At 46.2% G+C, this 21,003-nt stretch overlaps 1 protein-coding gene and 1 long non-coding RNA gene across 2 annotated transcripts in view; one reads left to right on the top strand and one right to left on the bottom strand.

Annotated features, from left to right (window-relative positions):
- LOC145716614 (uncharacterized) overlaps positions 1–21,003 on the bottom strand; it is a 341,468-nt gene that overhangs the window by 271,690 nt on the left and 48,775 nt on the right. The window lies entirely within an intron of this gene.
- VOPP1 (VOPP1 WW domain binding protein) overlaps positions 1–21,003 on the top strand; it is a 107,736-nt gene that overhangs the window by 67,938 nt on the left and 18,795 nt on the right. Inside the window, exons 3-4 of the mRNA XM_006729831.3 lie at positions 7,074–7,151; positions 11,892–12,028. Coding sequence (XP_006729894.1) covers positions 7,074–7,151; positions 11,892–12,028 — 215 coding nt within the window. The remainder of the gene's footprint in view (positions 1–7,073; positions 7,152–11,891; positions 12,029–21,003) is intronic.

The following is a 21,003-nucleotide window of genomic DNA, read 5'->3' on the forward strand; positions in this document are numbered from 1 at the left end:
TGGTTCACTGAGACTTAATTCAGCAGGTAATGGGCTAGATCGGCATTTTAAATGACATGATGTTGATGGGAAGTTACTTAAAACTCTAAAGTTGTCATTTGTTAACCATGCCCTGTTCTCTATTGAACACTAAAAAAATGAGCAGACCCCACAAATTGCATCTCTAGACCTCCACCCTGAATACTTAACTGATAATTTTAGGTGTTCTACCAGATGGCTGAGATGATTTTCCATGAATCAGTTTAAGTATTAATGACCATTTTATGCCACATGGAAGAGTTAACATATCAACATCTGGTCATTTTTCTTTCCTACAGAGATTTTGTGACTTCATTAGTATTGAGCATTCCCTACTCCGGGATGTGACCCTTTTCTGCTCTTGAGATTCAGACTCAACAGCTAAGAAAACATGTGTCCAGTGGCCAGACCCACTTCCCTCCTGGACAGTGCCAGGTGTGGCGTGTGCTTACTTCGCAGACTCCTGAAACTCCCAAGGGCGCCATCCTGTCATATTTGCATTTCATCACTGCTATGACACATTTCTAACTCCAGTCTCATGCTTCCTTTTACATTATGTATCCTCAGGACCTCAGCACCTATCACTTACTGGACGAGAGAGGCTGGACAGTCTCATTCTGTCTCTGTAATGTACTTAATTACGAATTAACACCCCCTTCTCTGACCTCCTCAGAAATTTGTGTTCGGATCCTGGGATACAGTGAAGAATACCTGGCTAACAGGAAGCAATTCCAGGAACCCAGTGCTGCTGATGTACATGCTGTTTTTACATCTTGGAAGCAGTCGTGTGTGTTTTAGAGTCCTGGACTTAAAATTAGTTATGTTGAGGAGTGGACTTACTTAAAAGTAACGTTTGTTCCTTTCTACTGCAAGTCTGAGAGGTGGCACACAGAGTAGAACAGGAAGGAAAATTCCATTCTGTTGTCTCCACCCTGATTTTTTTCTGCGTCCAGCCTAGTTAGTCCTCAGCTGTCTTTCGGAACCCCAGTGCCATTTCAGGCTTAGGCACTGGGGGCGCTAGACCTGATGTGTCGGGTGATGGCTTATTTAATGTGCTGGCCTGCCTGCTGATGTTTACTACTTCTCATTCAGCTCAGTGTTACACTTAACTTTCCTTTTGTAATCACAGCTGTTTGGAAGGCCAGTAGGTGTGTTCTGAGGGCCCCCATTTGCCAGCAGGTTCACTGGGGGGAAAGCAGCAGAAAGAAAGGGGGTAATAGTGTCACTCCATGGGTAATTACGTGCTCCTTCAAGAGGTTGGCACTCATCAGCATCCACACTGGGAGCCAGTCCAGGATTGCTGATGAGCCAGCAAGTACACTTGGAGTGAATGGGCCTTCAGCTAAACAAGGGAGCATAAAGCTTGCTCTGTTTTGAGGAAAGAAAGCAGATAATCAGTTGACAACAAATATTTACTGCTAGTGTTCCAAATTTGGATCCTGAAAAGAGCTAGAGCACTTAGATGTTGAATCTTGCCAACAGAGAGTAATTTGAATTAGGAACTCGAGATCATTATCCTTCTATCTCGATTCTCAGGCTGAGGGGAGTGTGTGTGTGTGTGTGTGTGTGTGTGTGTGTGTAGAATTTGAGACAAGAGGCTTATAGAGGTTCATGTCTTACGCGTTTTTTTTCTAACCTGGGAAATAGGATGCCGCAGGGGCTTAGGTTTCAAAGTAGCAAATGCTTGCTTGTAAGTATAGCTGTGAAGGGGAAGCATTTTATCAAATTCAGCTCTTGAAAGATGATCCGTTCACCAAATGTTTATCCCAATACCTGCTTTCCTTTTTTTTTTTAACCAAGTTTACGTTTACCAGAATTGGATGGACTCCCTGAGTATACCTTCAGCTCTGAACTGTGCCCGAGGCAGCTCTCGTTATAGTTAGGGGCAAAGCCCAGAGGGAGGGACAAGGGAAACCTCATGGTGGCTGTAGAGCAATGGAGAGATGAACAGTCTCATTTCTCATAAGCTGCAGGTAGGTATCTGCCATCTCTGTCCTCCAGCCTGCCACAGCCACCTCCTGCCCTCCTTCAGGGGGTGCTCATAAGTAGGCGGGTGAGCAGGGGGCATTCCCACTTGAGAGGGCCTTCATGAGAGTTGCATCTTCTAGAATTTGATCATTGCAAGGCATCTTTCAGTAGAATTAGGAATAAAAATGCAACAGCCATTTGACCAGTGTCACCCAGGCAGAGGTCATGGGGGACCTAAAAACAGGTTTTAGCCCAGCACCATTGACAGCAGGAAGTAACCTTCTAGTTGGACCTGAAAGCTGCCCTCAACCTACCAGGGGGACGAAAGAAGCTCATCTAGACACAACAGAAACTTGAGCTGGTCCACTTTGGGGGCTCACACGGCAGAAGCTTTGAAGAAATACCTTCTGTGTTTCGACCTAGCGCACACATATCTGTATGGGTGTATATGTGAGCCAAAGGTCAGTTTCACAGAACGGTTCTTATATGTGATGCCCTCTGATTTTTTTAAATCAATCTTTACCTTTATAAAATGGGTATCACAACCTACTAACTTGATTTCACAATCCACTAGTGGGTCACAGTAGTTGAAAAACACTGTTCCGATGAATAATATTGTGTAGCACTGGTAATTCTTTCCAAATGAATGTCGTACTTACCTGATATCACATCTTACTGCATTATTTCTGTCTTTTATGATTAAGTTATCTGCCAGTTGTAGAGAGTTATTGATATAGGGCGGTAGAGGCATTTTGGGGAATCTCTGGTCAATATACAGTTCCAAAGGAAGAACCCCTACAGGCATTATTAAAGAGTGGTTACTGAATTTCTCTCTGTAGGCTCTGTCCCGGGGACCCGCTGCCATTTGCCTGAGGATTCAGTGCTTGGTTCACATTGTCTGAGTTTCTGTAGTCTTGCTGAATATCCCTCCTTTCCCTCCCACTTCCTCGGGGCTTGATTTGCCCTCTGGGAATGGCTCTCACCACATTAAACTTTGCCTTCACCTTCTGCATCTTCTCAGCCTCTTGCTGGTTCTAAGGCATCCCTTCACTGCCTTCCTTCTCTTTGTCTCTTCCACTTGGTTCATTCACATGAGCTAAATGGTTATGGAGTCACTCTTAATGAGTATAGTCACCACACACCATCACTGTAATGGCTCGGTCCATAGCAGCTTGTAAAAGCAGGGCCAAGGAAGAGTAGGCAAACCAAGTGGGGACAAAGGAGTTACCCTTTGGTAATGGAAGACTCGGTATTACCCGAGAGGCGGCGTCTGTGCCAAGCGCTTTCTCGAAATGCTGGCCAGGTCCATTCTTGGCTTTAGCAGATAGTGCCCTGGACTGAAAGGAGGCGTGATAGCCCTAATGCCTTGTTTTCTGAGCTTCTTCCAAACATGAGGCTAATAATACTTCCCTTGTGTGTGGATGCTCTGAGTGGTAAATGAGGTAAAGCACCTGACCTGGTACCTAGAATGTAAGAAGGGCTCTCATAACCTGTAAGCTTTGTTCTTATTTGTATTAGTATTCTATTGCTACATAATAAGCTACTACAAAGTTAGCAGAATGAAACTACATATATTTATTACCTTACAGATAATAAATAAATCTTATAAATCTTATAAATAAATATAAGATCATTATCTTATAGATCACAAGTCTAGGCACAACAGCCACTAGGTGGTCCTTTGCTCTGGTTCTCACGAAGCTGAAATCAGGAGTTGGCCGGGTCGTGTCCTCATCTGGGGCTTGGGGTTCCCCTGCAAGTTCAGGCAGGTTGCTGGCAGAATCCAGTTCCTGTGGTTGTCAGGCTGAAGTCCCCGTTCCCTTGCTGGCCGGTTGGGGGTTGCACCCAGCTCCTGGAGACCACCCCCAGTCCGAGCCACATGGCCCTCTTACCAACAGCAGCTACTTCTTAAAGCCAGCAGGAGAGTCTTAATGTTACATACCACCTCATGTAGCATTCCATACTTGTGGGCATGGCCATTCCATCAAATTCATGGGATCCTCCACACTCGAGGGGAGAGGATCATACAGGCCGTGTTCTCTAAGGGGTGGGGATATTGGGGCCATCTTTGAATCCTGCCCATCACAACATCACAGTTATCATGAATCTGACATAATTGCTGAGGATTCTTCTCTTTACAGATTCATGATAGAAAATAGTTTAATCTCCCTTGTTTACCATTAATTGTTTGAACACCACCTACCCTAAAAGCAGGAAGTCCTTTTTCTCCCTTGAGTGCTCCCCCCTTCTTCCACACAGATGTGCACAAACATGCACATGCACACACACACATGCACACACATACACTGGTCACCCAAGACCGTTGAGATTCTTGAGGAGGAGGGCACCAGGAGTTGCTGTGGACAGTGCTGTGCATCAGTGAGCAGAGTGTGCTGTTTGGGTGGTAGTGGGTCCTTGCTGGTCCAGCCCTGGCCCAGATGCCCCCAGCCCCCTGAACTGGGCATTTCATTTCCCCTCACATTCTGTGCTTAACCGTTCTTTCCGACAATGCAACCACGGTGTGTGTGCGCTAGGACCGGAGGGCCGGGACTCCTCCACCAACGCTGAGGGCCTCGTGCCAGGCCAGGTCATTGCCAGGCTGGATTTCTGCATGGTCTCCGCTCAGGTGTCACCTTCTCAGTGAGTCATCCCTGAACACCCTGTTTGAACTTGTATTACCTACCACCCTGTCTCCCTCGCTTTCAGCCTTCCAGCTTCTACTTTCGTTTTCACCAGAGTAGGACGTATTGCTGTCCAACACAGTTCATATTTTTCTTGTTTGTTTGTCTTTCTCTTCTAGAAAGAAAGCTCCTCCATGGCAGGGACTTCTGTCTGGCTTTTCATTGTTCCACCCCCCAGGGTCCAGCAAGTTCCTAGTAGCACCTTGGTGGCTTTTTGATGGGTGCATAGGTTGTAAGAACCAGCAGCGTTTTTTAAATTGTTTAATTCAAGTAGAATTCATATACGGTGTTATATTAGTCTCAGGTGTACAATATAATGATTCAACAATTCTACGCATTACTCAGTGCTCACCGCGGTAAGTGTACTCGAAATCTCCATCACCTATCCCCCCATCCCCCCATCCCCCTGCCTACCTCCCCCCTGGCAACCACCCGTTTGTTCTCTGTAGTTAAGAGTCTGTTTTTTGTTTGTCTCTTCTCTTCTTTGTTCGACCAGCAGCATTTTTAAGCACACGCTTCTGTGCTCTGATGTTTGTTGGTTGATTAAAGCAAGTTAAACAGATTACCTTCTGTCACCAACTTATGGGAGCATCCTATAGGAATCATAACGAGTTCTACCTAGTACGTACAAGTTCATGTTTGTGGGCTGTGGGAGGACTGGATGTGAAAACGTGTATCATGTGGAGAATGTGTGTGTGCGTGGTTCTGGTGGTGGTGGTTCAGCAGGAGTCTCTCAGCTCAGTTTGTCCTTGAAATGATAGAGGATTTAGCAGCAGTCGGGTGCTGGGTGTTTAAAAACACAGACACAAGCCCTGGGAGCCAACCAAGGAGAAACGGCATTGGAGCCCAGCTTTGCTGAGTTTCACTGAACTCATAACTCTCCATCTCAACTGGTCTTCACTTATATTTCGTGGGGAGCTATCTTCTACACATTTTTCTTCATACAACAAGCCAATTTATACTGGAATTACCTACAAATTCAGTGTCCAAGATCCTGGATCAAACTGTGTATTTCTCCCAGCTATTTTTTTTTATTTGAAGTACTATTTTATTCCAAAAGGGAAAAAAAAAATAGTTCTGAACTGACAACTATTTCAGCTAGAGTAAGCTGTGTTTTTGCTTTAAAAGAAAAAAATCAGATTTAGCACTCTCTTACTCCATACACATGGAATGTTTCCTACTTAAATTTTTAAGAGAAGAAAACTGGCAGGAACCTAGATCACAACTATATGATCGTGTAGTGTTATTGAGAAACAACCCACCTTGCTCCCTTTCCCCACCTACCACCGCTTGGACTCAAGTCACTGTAGTGAAAGTGTCTAAATACCAACGTGCAGAACCCAGGGGCTTCAGCTTTCATGGTAGTCTCTCTTTTCCAAAAAAAAGTTGGGGGGTGGAGTATTTTTTTTTTTTAAAGATTTTATTTATTTATTTATTTTTTAGAGAGCGAGCAAGAGAGAAACAGCATGAGAAGGGAGAGGGTTAGAGGGAGAAGCAGGCTCCTCGCTGAGCCGGGAGCCCGATGTGGGACTCGATCCCAGGACCCTGGGATCATGACCTGAGCCGAAGGCAGACGCTTAACCATCTGAGCCACCCAGGTGCCCCGGGGGTGGAGTATTAAAGGAAGCTAACGTGACTCTTTAGAGTCCACACTGAGTCCTGAGGGCCTTGAATGGGCAGCAATCCCAGGGGAGGAGCAGCCCCTGAGCACGGCCTGTGCCCTGCAGGGCCCCCAGCCTCAGGCACTGCGGAGGGGCAGGGGCAGCAAGGACAGTCCCGTCAGCAGACTGTATAAGGATGATGGCCTTAAAGCTTAAAGCGGCCCCGCAAAGGGGGCCTGGCCTCCCACCCACTTTACTGGGAAACTGCAAAAACTCAGTTACGGGAAACCGAGGCTCACAGAGGTTGAGTAACTTGTCAGAAGCCCCACAGCCATTAAGTGGCAAGCCCAGGACTACCCCTCCTATGTCGTCTGACTCCGTAACCTCTGCTTTTAACCTCACTGGGCTTGCCATGTGGTAAGGCCATCTCGTGACCTTCATCAGGGATCGGGCGCTGAGCAGGATCTAGGGCGCATGGACGCGGGTCTGTGGTTGAGCTTCCTCCCAGCTGCAGAGCTGATGGGTTTCGTGCTGGCCTTTGGTCATAGGCCTCACCAGAGGGAAGCCCCTGTGATCCAGCACGTGGAGATGTATAGGAGACACGGCACCGTGAATGACGCTCGCTGCGCCCATCTCAGTACTTCCCGTTTGGGCGCCCGGACTGACAGCAGTCAGTCCCGCCAGTTTGTGATGCGACGGTGCCAGTCCGTCCTTTGCCCTGAAATCAGCCTGGACCTCATGACTGGTTCGGTATTCCTTCCAAGCCGGACACTGACCCGCCTGTGCTGCCCCCTCTCTCCCGCAGATGCCGCCCCTACGAGGACTGCTGTGGTTCCAGGTGCTGCGTGCGGGCCCTCTCCATACAGAGGCTGTGGTATTTTTGGTAGGTCACAACTCTTCTGGTCTCGAATGCTTTGCTCTCCCCCCACACCCCCTCCCCCAGGGGCTCTGCCACACTCCGTATTAGCACATCACCTTCACCTGAGCTCTCGGTCTCAGGGACAGCCTCAGTCAAGAAAACAGTTACGTTCAGCTTGGCTTCGTGACAAGCACTTCTGCTCACAGAGTTTGCAGAAAGCTCGTTCCCATTTTCACAGGCTGTGGCCGGGAAAGAGGAGTTAATCTTTTGGAAGGTGGGCGGGATGACAGTGTTGTCCTTCAGCAGCTGCTTCGCCAGTTGCCGGGATGGAACTGAGGAGGACTGTCTGAAGGACTCGGAGTTAGCGAATCTTGGTACAACGTTTCTGCTGCCTGAAGGCCATTCCCATTCACGCTGTGTCAGCCGAATCTTAACTTTCAGGACGGACAGCCTGCTGATGATCTTCCAGCTCTGCTGAGGGAGATCGGGAGCTGTCTGAAGTCTGTAAAATTCTGCCTTGAGAGGGAGTGAGGGAGTATTGCTGACAGAGCATCCCAGAAGGATAGGGGTGCAGTTTCCATTAACGGGAACCCCCCGTGCATTGCCCTCCTCAGGGGATGCCCGTTTGGGGGTATGTCTGAAAATGTACTTGACTCTGTAGATGAGAGATACTGCTTCAGATCTCAGGGTTGGCAGGGCATGGGCGGGAGAGGGTTTGCCTGAAACCAAAAGAGCATTTGATCAGGGAAAACACCAGTACGTGGGATTCCACATGTCACGTTATCTTTGATAGGAGAGGTTGCTTTCCTATCACTGTCCCTACCTCCTTGATGGGGCATCGGGCATTTGGGGGCTCAGCTCACCTGTCACATCTGGCCCTGGCCTGGCCTCCCTCAGAGCTGGCTTGGACATCCCCTGTCTTGATGTCACTCTTCTGGCAAGCCCTACTGAACCAAGTGCCATGTTGGTGCCTAAAACTCTGTAGTAGAAGGTAAATTGTTTTGAGCCTAAGATTTTCTAAATGTAAACATCTCTGGGTGCACTTTAAGGTGGAGTGGACTAGTACCAAAGCAGGGGACAGGAGGACCAGGGGGGGTGCCCTTTCAGAGCTTTGCCTAGCTTCATGCATACTTGCCCTCAGGTTTTTCCTCCATGGGACCTTGTGTAGTAGAAGGAGACAGGACCGTCTGGGGCAAGAATTCTGAAATAGTTAGGAAGTTTTGCCAGGTTGCCATCAAGTGAGGGGTGCCAGATGCCAGAAGATGTGGCCAAGCTCTTAGTGTTGATATTCTGACAACAGGTTCTAAAGTGGGGATATAGCCAGAGAACACCTTGAGATATAATTTTGAGGTGCCCCAGCTGAAGTCAAAGGATGCCTGAGTTCTTTCTGCTCAATGCATTCCTTCTCTTGGTAAGCATTAAGTGTCTGGTATGCACCAGGGCCCCATGGAGAGGCACTTACAGTAGTCAGGCTCCTAAAAGAGACAGATGTCTAAGTAGGTAATTATATGTGGAAAGTTTTATTTCTTTTTAAAGATTTTTTATTTATTTATTTGAGAAAGAGAGCATGAGCAGAGGGGAGGAGCAGAGGGAGAGGGAGAAGCAGACTCCCTGCTAAGCAGGGAGCCCTATGCGGGGCTCTGTCCTAGGACCAAGATCACGACCTGAGCCGAAGGCAAATGCTTAACTGACTGAGCCACCCAGGCGCCCCAGTGTGTGGAGAGTTTTAAACCAGTGTTCTGGAAACACAGAATGGAGCCTCTGATGCCAGAGAAGTTGGGGAAAGCTTGCAAAGCTTCTGACCGGGTCTCAGAGAGGGTGTTCTGTGCAAAGGGACCAGCACATTGATGGGACAGAGACATAAGAAGAGCCAGTGTGATGCGAGAGTGGCAGGAAATTCATGTGGGGGCAGGTGTTTGGGGGAGAGGGACAGGGGATGCGAATACGGAGCTGGCCGTGGAGGGAGGGAAGGGCTGCCCTCCAACCTGGGTCCCACCTGGTTTTTGAGGAAGTCTGTCTCCTCACCATAGAACAAAGGTTTTGGAGGAAGATGCTTTCAAAAGTCCCTGCCAGTTCTAAAATCTTGAGTATAACCAGCACAGCCTGAATGAAATCACTGGGATTAGAAAAACTAGACCAGTAGCACCCTTGGTAGAGCTGGGACGCACACTAGAAAGGAGTAAAACCTGGTGGGGTTAGCATCGTGCATGAGCCCTGCTCCTGGGGGCTCCCACTCAGGAGATCTGGATGCACCTGGGTCTGCGTAGTAGTTCAGGGAGAGAACCACGTGCTGGGGGGAGGGCAGAAAGAGATTGGAAAAAACAAATTGAATTGAACAAACCAGTTTGCTTTTGATGATAGAAAAGGCAGAAACTTCCTCTCTTAATCCCTGGAAAGCTCCCCAAACCTGCTCAGCAATCAATCTCTAGTACTTAAAAGAACTGCTTTTCTTACTCTACCACTCCTTTTCCCTGAGGTCCTGCTTCTCTCTTTCCTTGTTCCTATAAGCTCATTTCCCTGTCCCTTACCAGTTTCTCTCTTAAAATAAGTTCTTTCAGACCCATATTTCAGTGAGGAATGAATCTGTTGATGATTGATACCGAGGCTGGCCATTGGTCTCCTGCCGTGTGACTTTGTTCTGTCCCTGCCTTGTACTTACTTGCCATCAGTCTAAAGTCTGAGGTGCAATATCGTTCTTATTGGCTAGGAGAAGAAGAATTCCATTTGATAGTGTAATCCACATTTCAGCTTATCTCCTGGAACAGACCCATATCTCAGATGGCTTCTGCATTTTCCAATCCAGGGAGCCTGGGGGTGAGTCTCTTGGGAGTGAGTGGTAGTGTTATTTGAAAAGGTAAACCCTTATATACAGTCAGCCTCTCTGTGCTTTATATTCCTGCTCAGATACTTACAGTTGGACCCACTGTTGAATGTAAGATTATAATTGAGTCCCCCCGAGGGAAATTAGTTTTAAGAGCTGAAACAGTTCCCTTTGTGATTCCAGCATCCCAGAGCTGAGATGCCAGGCCCCTGCGCAGTAGGGATTTCTTAGCTCCCCAGGACTGCAGCCCACAGCCATCCCCTGGGGCCTCTTGCTCACCCAGCTCCCTGCTGGGGCGCAGTTGCTGTTCTTTCCCCCCAGAACGTGCCTTTCCTCCTCTCCAGCTTGCCTCTTTCTTTCCATCCTTCAGAACTCAGCTTGGATGTTGCAGGGAAAGAAGTTTTTCCGATTGCCTCACTATAACACATACCCTTGTTTAAAACCTCTTGTTGCACTGACTTGTATGCTTAAAAATGGTGGAGACGGTCAATTTTACGTATGTAACATACACACACACACACCCCTATGATTGCACCTTCGTTTTTCTTTCATAGCACTTACCAGAGTTGTAAATCACTGATTTTGTAACTTTATGTTTTGCTGTTTCCCTCCTCTACCAGAACTCAGGTTTAACTGGTGGGGAGGGACTCACCTTACTCTCTATAATGCACAACATGGTGCTGGGAGCAGAGCAGCTGCTTAAAAATTGTTGAATGAATAATGAATTAGCAGACAGGTCAGAAAGCCACAATTGCAGCCCTTTCCTGAATCATTTCCTGTCTGTGCCTCTGATCTTTCTTCCTACTCCATGTTCCAAGGTTGTCCAGTAAATACTTATTGACTGACTGATGGACTTAAACTTAGCATAATATTAATATTCTTAAAATCTTTATTGTCTGCTTTTTTCCTAAATTTCATTTATGTGTGGTCAGATGCCTTTAACCATGATGCAGCGTCTCTGCTCCATGTTCATCTTTCACAAGGCAGTAAGCTGCCCACATAGTGTGTGTATATTGGGTGAGGTTCTGGAAGATTCCATGAGTCCCATAGTAATGTCAGAGTTTCCCAGCTATGTGTGTGTGCAGGACAGACAGCTTGGCTCTTCTCAGAATGACTTCCCTAGTTTCTAGAAAGACAAGGTACAGCGCAAATGTGAGGTGGGAATAAGCCGTTTATCCATTTGTCTGTCATTTATTAAATGCCAGCAACATGACAGTCTCTGAGAAGTCTTAGATGAGTTGGACAAAGATCCTGTCATTAAAGCAGTCAGCTCTGCTGTTTGTTAGACTTTAAGGTCACGGTAGGAGAATGGCAGCCATACTTAGAGATTTCACATCGGCAGCTTTTTTATTGACTGTATTTCCTCTAGTCCTGTAGGTTTTCTGTAATTAAGGTGTGCTCTAAGAAGGCCACCATTTAAAATTTCTTTGTCAATATTCATGTAATAATGGAGAGAAAACTGCTAGGAAGGATAAAAGTGCTTATCCTTGTTGCTTTCCCGGCGAAGCATGGGAAGTGGGGGACATGGACCGTGAGGCAAAGCTGGATCAGCCACGGCTTGCATCCAGACGAGATTCAAAAGGCATCTCCCGTTTTGACTAAAACTTTTGAGTTGAGGTCAGGGCCATGGACAGGAAGGGATTGCACCAACCCTTTGAAGGCAGCTAACCATTTGGAGCATTTTGAGACAGAAAGCTCACTTAGCTTCTCAGTGTGAGTGAGTCCTGTTCAGGGGCGTCCCAGAAGTCTCCCAGGTGTCATCCACCCAAGAATGTCCTGGCGGAAATGTCAGGGGAAGGCCAGCCTGAGAAGCCGGGTGCTGAGCCCCTGTGACCCCTGCATCGCGAGTCCCTGTGCGCGGACCCCCGAGTCCTAGGGCCTTTGAGCCCGGGCCAAGCCACTGTCTGCCCTGAGCACCACCTCACCACTGTGCTCTTGCTCAGGTTCCTCCTGATGATGGGCGTGCTCTTCTGCTGCGGAGCCGGCTTCTTTATCCGGAGGCGCATGTACCCCCCGCCGCTGATCGAGGAGCCTGCGTTCAACGTGTCCTACACCAGGCAGCCCCCGAACCCCGCGCCAGGTCAGCCCGCCCCTCTGTCCTTGTCTCTCCTCTCTGCAGTGTTTGTGTCCCCTGCAAGCATTTGAAAAGGTCCCTGCTACCACGTGTGGTAGAAGAAAAAAATTCAGGCCATGTTTATTCATTTAAGGTCTGAGGATCAACCTTACCATGCATTTGTGCTGATGAAAAGTGCAGCATCTATTAGATTGTATTTCTGTGACCTCGTATCCTTCCCTAAATAGTGGTGTGCCTTTTATGCATATTTATGCAGTTCATATATGCATATCGTTTGCTCTTTTTCCTTAAAAATCATTCCATGTATAAATTTCTATGTACAAACAATAGTGTCCCTGTTATTTATAATGCATCTGGACTAAATATTAATTATGCCACTTTAAATGGTGATTTGCTCAGATATTCTGTCATTGCTGATCATTTGTTTTGTTTTTTATTCATTCATTCAACAAGTATTTATGCAATTTACTAGTATTCTGAATACTTATAAACAGTGCGGCTAGAGACATTTCTGTACAAGTTACATTTGGCCTAGTTAGGGAACATTACCCAAAGTGATGCCACAGAGTCAGAAAAAAGTAGTGGTTTCTTAATTCTTACAAAATTGCTTTAACTATCTAAAAACTCTCAAGGACTCTGGTGGGCGAATTCAAGCTTCCCTTGGGACACAGGCTGGTTCCCTATTTTTGACATTATATGTGAGATGTTTTCCTTCCCTTTGAGGGAACCTCCTGCGGAGGAAGGGATAGAGGGGTGGTTAGGCATTGCTCATTCGAGTTCCTGTCCTTCGGCCACTGTGTGCTGAGGTCATCACTCCCGTGCACCCTGCTCTCCTGCTGTCTGTCACAGTTGCCCCCTGGGGAGCGGAGGGCAGGGGTTTTTCTCTATTGATTGCACACCACAAGTAGACAGAATTCTAGGAGCAGTTCCTGCCATGGTTTTTACATCCTAGAGATGTGCTATACAGTGTAGTAGGGTTTATAGTTAACAGCACTGTTAACTTAAAATTTTGTGAAGAGGGTAGATCTTACATTAAGTGTTCTTATCATCATAATAATAAATTTGGAGGTAATGAATAGATTTATGGCATATATTGTGGTGATGACTTCATCATATATATTTATCTCTAAACTGCCCACATTGTATACATTAAATACGTTCAGCTTTTTGTATGTCAGGGATAACTCAAAAAAGTGTTTTTTTTAAAAAAAAAAAGAATTAGGGGAATTTAGTGTAAAAAGTTTTCTCTCTCCTGTTCGCATGGAGGACGTGCTGTTCTCAAGATGCAAAGGGAGTAGAAATGGACATTTGTTGATTAGTTTTTACACCAGATACTCCCCAGTTTTTTTAAAAGAATAATCTTTATTATTTTTCTAAATGTTACTAAAAGATCTGAATATGAATTTTCCTTAACAGTTTAGAGGTTGCTGTACTTAAACTTTCAATCAGGATAGTATGACTTTTCACATGTACATGAATTTTATTCTTTCGTATTTGGAAATATCTGAATAGCTTCAAATGTACTCTCTAGCATAGGGTGAGGTGCAGATTTTCAGTTAAAATTGGGGAGGGCGCAAAATTAGATTTCATCTGGATTAATTTGAGTCAGTCCTTTGATTTTTTTTTCTTTTCCAAGAACGAAACAGTAAATCAGAGAAATGGGCCAAACATTTACAAATTTCCTCTTCTTTCTGTTATCACTATGTCAATCTGTAGTGCAGGGAAAAGCAGTCCATGTCCCACGTGGCCACAGATGCAAGATGCCACATGTCCTTTGTCCACGGTGCTGGCCAAGTGTCAGGTCTGCTGTCCCTTTCCTATCAGGGTGAATGCGGTGAGCAGGTGGAGCTCCCAGCTGCCTGCCACGTAATTCCCCTTGAATGTCTATGTGGTCTCAGTATTTCCAAATGAGAGCGCTCTGTGTCCCCCACGTGCCATCTTTCCTCATTCTGCCTCTTTTCTGCGTCTCGGTGCACCCTGCCTGGAGTCCTCAGTCCCATTACCAACCACACCCATCTCAGAGACCTTAGGCCTTAGGCCTTATTTCAGACCCTTACCCCTGAGCAATGGCTGCTGAAAGTTTCCCAGTCACTGATATCTTCTAGCTCTTTGTCTACCACAGTGTCACCAGAAAGTTCTTTATAAAAAAAATAAAAAGCACGTAGGTCATGTTATTCTTTGGCTTTAAGGTTCTCTGCCGGCTCACTTTGCTCCCTGCAAGTCCACGCTCCTTAGCCAAAGACTCAGAAACCTTTACAACCTCCTCCCTCCCCCCATGGCCTTCTGCTCAGTGCCCTGTGTGAGCCACCGGCTCTCTCAAGCCCTGCCGTCTCATGAGATCCTGCACATGCCCTCTGTCTGCCTGGAAAATGCCCCCTTAGTGGAATTGTCCCAGGCCCTTCATTGCCTTTCTCCCCTGGGTGCTTTGCCAAGTGCTTTAACAGCATTGATTGTGGTGAGTTTTAATCCCTTGTGTATACTTTGGTCCCCGCACTGAGCCCTGCTTCGGTAGGATTTACATCTCAGGCACCAGGCAGCTGAGTGCACTGGTCAGCCTGGGGTCAGGATTTACTGTGGCCGCCCTCAGAGCCTGGAGCCCTGGCCGGCTTGAAGTGCTCACTCAGCCCATGGATACTGCACAGCTGCTGTGCGGCAGGGACATGGGACACCGCAGCGAGCCTGGGTTCCAGCCCTCACTCACCTGCTTTGCATTGCGTAGTTTGCACAACTGTGTGTGAGAGCCTGAGTGATTGTACAAATGACTATCTAGTCACCGACCACGGTGAGACCTGTGGCAGAAAAGGTCAGGATGCGGGGAAGCCATGTATGTGGGAGGCTCTCTGCAGTATGGGTAGATGGGAATGAATGTCTAAGTGGGGGTGAGCAGGGGAGGAGTGAGGGGCCGGGAGGTGGGCAGAGAGGCTCCCGTGGTCTTCCTTTCCCACCAGCCTTTAGCACGCCCCCAGGTCTCTGGAGCTGCAGAGCTCCAGCAGCTGTGTCTGTCCTGTGACCACAACCCCCCCCCCAACAGGACACTACTGAAGGTGGCATAGATGTAGGAGGGTCCCCAGTACAAAATTGTCCCTTTGTAGACAGCGGAGAAAGACCAGAAACGCCAGGGAGCAGCTGTTGGGGATGAAACACAGGCTCTTAAGCGTCTCGGGGAGTGTGGTTCGACCCCATGCTACCTTGTGGTTGGAGGCATTCAGAGAAGTGGGGACCATTCATTTTCCTCCAAGACCTCCCATGATGCATCCACACTGGAGCTGCGTCATTGACCACCTGTCGAGAGACACTGATTTGGGTGCTCCTACCTGTCTGCAGTGAGTCATCACCATCTTTCTTACATTTGTTGTAGCAGTATGCAATCGCCAATCCCAAAATATAGCAGAGCATCGAACGAGAAGAGGGTTTGCTCGGGTTCTGTGGGGGTTGGGCAGTTTCCGTAATTGCACTACAAGATCAAGGTCTGTGTCATTTGGTCACAGCGCTGAGCTTGGAAGCAATGTAAGTCCTTTGATTTGATTCTTTAGAACTAGTCATAAAAAAAAGGGGGGGGCCTGTTGGCTTTTTAATGATTCCGGTGGAGACACCCATCTCATGCTGTCGGTGGGCTTCATCCCCTCTGCAGCACGTTGTTGAGATCCTGTAATGCTCAGGGCACTGTGCCCCTGGGGATGTGCAGTGGGAGAAGGCCATGCAGGTCTCGGCAGCATAGGAAGAGAAACTCAGTGAACTAACATTACGTGGTGGGTTCACAGGATAAATATTACGCCCAGGAATAGACTGCTCAGTGCTCAGGAAAACACACGTGTTTGTGGATTTGCTGGAGTGGCTCCATCTCTCTTCTGTTGGCCTGGGGGAGGGGAAGTGGATTCTGGTGAGCTTTGCTTATTCGTGAAGAAGAAAAAGCGGCAGGTCTTAGAGAATCCATACTCATGCACAGGAGGACAGGGGGAGGGTAGCGGCTCGTATCCTGATTTGCAGAGGGGCACACAGCGGTGTTCCACCTGGGACCAGCATCCCAGTCCAGTGTGGCTGAGTGAAGAAGAGCAGATCTACACATTGTAGAGATGGCTCCTAACTGGGGCACAGGGAGGACTGTGGCAGCATCGTGGCTTTAGGGGGCTGATACAGGTTGGAGCAAGACCCGGGGGAAGAGACCGACAAACTGGGTATGCAATTGAAGTTCAAAGGTAGGGCTCCCAAAAGAAACAAAGGCTGAGGCCCAAGGCCTCCCATTAGCTCATTTGGGCCTTGAGCTAGCTGAGGGATGTTGGAGAAGCTGTGGTTTGGGGAACAAAAAGAGGCACCTGGACAGGGTGTTAGGAGGCCTAAGGTCTCTGAGATCACAGTGGGCCCCTGTCCTTTCTGAGTCTAGGTAGGCACTTTATCTGCAAAATGGAATCAGATTAAGAAAAGCACTCCTCGTTTTTAGTTCGTCTTTATATACGGAGGTAGCCAAAATTTAACTGGAGAAAGTCAGAGCTCCCTAAATGCTGTAGGCCCCCCCAGAATCTTCCCACATCATGCTAACTGGCAGGGCCCATGGATACATCCTCCTGGGTAGAGAGGAAAGATAGACTTCCTTCCTTCATTCAGAAAACATGAGCTAACTGGCAGCCTCCACTGTGTTCATACAGGAGGAGAGGTAGGACCAAGATATCCTCACTGCTGCCCTTTAAGAACTTGTAGAAAGAAGGGGTTGGGGAAGAGGGTTAAAATGTACAGACTTCCAGTAATAAGGTAAATACAGTCTGGGGATGTAATGCACAGCATGGTGACTATAGTCAATACTTTATTGCTATTTGGAAGCTGCTAAGAGGGTAGATCTTAAAAGTTCTCATCACAAAGAAAAAAAGATGCAACCATGCAAGGTGGTGGATGTTAAGTAACTTATTGTAGTGATCATTTTGCAATATAAACATATATGTATCAAATCATTATGTTTATATCTTAAACTTATACAATGCTCTGTGTCAATTACACCTCCATAAAACTGGAAGAAGAAAAGAACTTTTAGAGCAATAGGAAAAAAACGTAAAAACCTTGGCTAAAGCAGGGCTGTGGGTCTGGAGGATAGCAGGGGCTGGATTTCAGGAAACCCTGAGTGGTGGTCTCAACTGAATTTGGTGTGCACGAGATGAATGTAGGGAAGGGGGGGCTAAGGGGACCACCAAGAAGAAGATTCAATTATGGCCTCTCTTCTTTATGGGATATTATGTGGTCACCAGAGTTAATAGTGAAGATCAAGGCCACGTAACTGTGGCAAGACAAGAATAAAGCTGTGTTTAGGGAGGAGGGCGGTTGGTGGTATGTTATTTAGAGTGTGGATTCTGACTGTGTAATCACACAAACGCACAGAGAGAGATGCGAGAGAATAAGCAATTATGACATCTGTGGTGTTAATGTGGTTTGTTTTCTTTTAAAATGGTTTCCTTTAATACTGATTAATGTGACTAACACTGATTTAAAAAAATAATTTTATTATTTTTTAAATAATTAGGGCAAGGGAGGAGGTGTGGTTTTGAGATTACGGCCTCACAGCATGGAGTTCCTCCTTGCTAACCAGAAATATTTTTTCCAGAAAGTTCCATGTGTCTGTCTTTCTGATTTTCTGCTTCTGTGTCTTACTCTGTCATTCTTACTCTGATAATTCTTTCTAACTTTGATTCCAATCTTTCCTTTTCTATGACAACTCAATTGCTATTTTGTATGATTTGCATCACTCAGTTCATATAAAGTACATACATCTAGAATGTTCTACCATATAAAAATGGGAGTTTAATTTTTTTCCTGCCATTTGAAAATGTGAGGGTTTTTTTTCTCCCTCATAAAAACATTTAATATCCTTAGCTACTACAGATAGATGACACACTTCACACAGAGTGCAATGCAAAAGGAAGAGCATTTTTTATAGCCTGCCCTGTTGGTAGGCGGTTCATATTGTTACTTTAATGACAGCAGTGTTCCCATCTATAATGTTTGATCATCGGGGACAGTAACTTCTAGCACATGTAAGTCTTCTGCTTATTATTCTCTGCTCTGCCAATGACAGAGCAGAGACAGAGTTTGATCCCCTTTTCTGCCCAGTGCACATTCTTAAAAACCACTCGTACTTGAGGGAAGATGACACGTGTCTGAAGTGTGCTCCTTACGTGGTTCCTAAGTGCAAAGCCAGTCGGACAAACTGTTCCCACTCACTTCATTTGCATTTAAGACCCTTAGATTACCTTTCAGGTCTGCTGCTTCATCTGTCCAGACTGCCTCCCAAGCCTGTCATCATGAACTTTTCTCCCTAAATGTATTCAAAATGGCTGTGATAGTCCTTTCAGAGCTGAAGTAAGGGCAGACTTGGGCCAGACTAGACAGAGGGCTCCTTGTTGCAGAGAGGTCCCCAAATGATGTCTTGTACACACGCAGTCTCCTTCTGTCACCTGCCAATGTGTTTGAAGCGCATGCACTGTGTGCCAAGTGCCGTGCTTAGCCAAGTGCATACAGGGGAGATTAAACAGATGGCCCCTGCCTCTGGGCTCCTCAAGAAGGACAGCGAAGCAGAATGACAGCAGTAGTAACTCCTGACCTCTAATCTAACAGAAAAATGTGGAAGCTGTAGATCCTGAAGTTAAAAATTATGAAGTTTGAAATTTTTATTCTCTCATCTTACATATTCGGGTTGCATGTGGCACTTCAGCAAAAATGATACACAACATGCATTTTCCACCTGATCTGCCTTTTACCTTTTCAGTTGACCTTTTATAAACTTTCAGTGTCCTCTGATACATTTCATCTTTTTTTAAGAAGACTTTTAATGTCTCGGGGAGATACTTTAAAATGTTTTTCTGCTTGCTCTTTGTTGTGTATTAATATTTTAACCCTTATGAAATACAAATCAAAACCACAATGAGATACCACCTCACACCTGTCAGAATGGCTAAAATTAACAAGTCAGGAAACAACAGGTGTTGGCGAGGCTGCGGAGAAAGGGGAATTCTCTTACACTGTTGGTGGGAATGCAAACTCATGCAGCCACTCTGGAAAACAGTATGGAGGTTCCTCAAAAAGTTAAAAATAGAACTACCCCATGACCCAACATTTGCACTACTAGGTATTTACCCAAAGGATACAAAAATACAGACTCGAAGGGGCACGTGTACCCTGACGTTTATAGCAGTATTATCAACAATAGCCGAACTATGGAAAGAGCCCAGATGTCCATCGACTGATGAATGGATGAGGAAGATGTGGTATATATACATAGTGGAATATTACTCAGCCATCAGAAGAATACAGTCTTGCCATATGCAATGTGAATGAAGCTACAGTGTATTATGCTAAGCGAAATAGGTCAGAGAAAGACGGATACCATATGATTTCACTCATATGTGGAATTTAAGAAACAAAACAAATGAATACATGCAAAGAAAAAAGAGAGAGAGGGAAACAAACCATAAGAGACTCTTTTTTTTTTTTTTAAGATTTTTTATTTATTTATTAGAGAGAGAATGAGAGACAGAGAGCATGAGAGGGAGGAGGGTCAGAGGGAGAAGCAGACTCCCCGCCGAGCAGGGAGTCCGATGCGGGACTCGATCCCGGGACTCCAGGATCATGACCTGAGCCAAAGGCAGTCGCTTAACCAACTGAGCCACCCAGGCGCCCCCATAAGAGACTCTTAATGGCAGAGAACAAACTGAGGGTTGACGGAGGGAGGTGGGTGGGGGGATGGGCTAGATGGGTGATGGACTTTAAGGGGGACACTGGTTATGATAAGCACTGAGTGTTATATGTAAGTGATGAATCACTAAAATCTCCTGAAACCAATATTACATTATATGTTAACTAAATAGAATTTAGATAAAAATTTGAAGGAAAAAATATTTTAACCCTTGCATCTCTGTGGAGGAAAAGCTGTCAGGTAGGAAGCTAGGCTGCCTACTCATTTGACACCCGTGAAGGTAATCATTATTACTGAAAACAAGCTTAGCAGTGGGTATGTAGCCAACCAGGGGTATTTTATTAGTTCCCTTTGAGTTATCATAGGCAAACAAGAGAGAAAAATCATAGGAAGTCACAGTATCCTACTGGTCATCGGGTTCTGCTCCACACCCTCAAATTGGCCTCCCGTCTGTCACCAGAAGCTTCAGTAAAAGAAAGCCAGCTCCAACATTGCCTTTGCCATCTTTGGGCACTTCTGCCCAGCACTTTTGTTCATGTGGCTTCTACAAACTGGAGAAGCACATGATGGGGTGGAAAGGGGAAAGAACATGTTTGTCCCCAGGTTCAGTTAAAGACTGGCAAAGGGGTAGAAGGAAGTCGGTAATGCTAGTTTTCCACAAAAGGAACCCCAGTATTGAGTTTGACACCTTATTATGCATCTTTATAGTACCTACTCTTAGAATTAAAAGTAACATGTTGGGGCACCTGGGTGGCTCAGTCGATTAAGCGTCCGACTCTTGATTTTGGTTCAGGTCGTGATCTCAGGGTCGTGAGGTCAAGCCCCATGTTGGGCTCTGCCCTGGGAATGGAGCCTGCTTATGATTCTCTCCCTCTCCCACTGCCCCTCCCCCCCAAAAGTAACATGTCTGCATTCTAAATCAGCATCAAAGATAGTAATAAACATTTTTTAAGGCAAGAAAACAGACTAGATGAGAAACATTGAGGAGACATAAAAGCAGAATATGGAAGTGGAAGACTACCTACAATATACATTCCAGTGGCTCTAAATGTGTTAAAATATCATCAAGTTGTGTTAAAAATCCAATTACATACTGCTTTAGAGAGAGACAGCTGAAGAATGTAACAGAAAAGTAATAGGAGTGCATTAGGGGGTGTTTAGCGGAGAATGATCAAAGGTGATTTGATAGCTACATGGGAGAACTTTCCATGCGAATCACAAATGGAAGAAGAGGAACCAGACTGTCTGTCGCCATCTCAGGAGGAGGCAGTGGCGGGTCTGGGCCAGGGTGGTGGCGGGGAGGGTG

Source organism: Leptonychotes weddellii, chromosome 12, assembly GCF_054177405.1.
Source record: "Leptonychotes weddellii isolate Sample4059 chromosome 12, ASM5417740v2, whole genome shotgun sequence".
In the NCBI taxonomy this organism is placed as follows: Eukaryota; Metazoa; Chordata; class Mammalia; order Carnivora; family Phocidae; genus Leptonychotes; species Leptonychotes weddellii.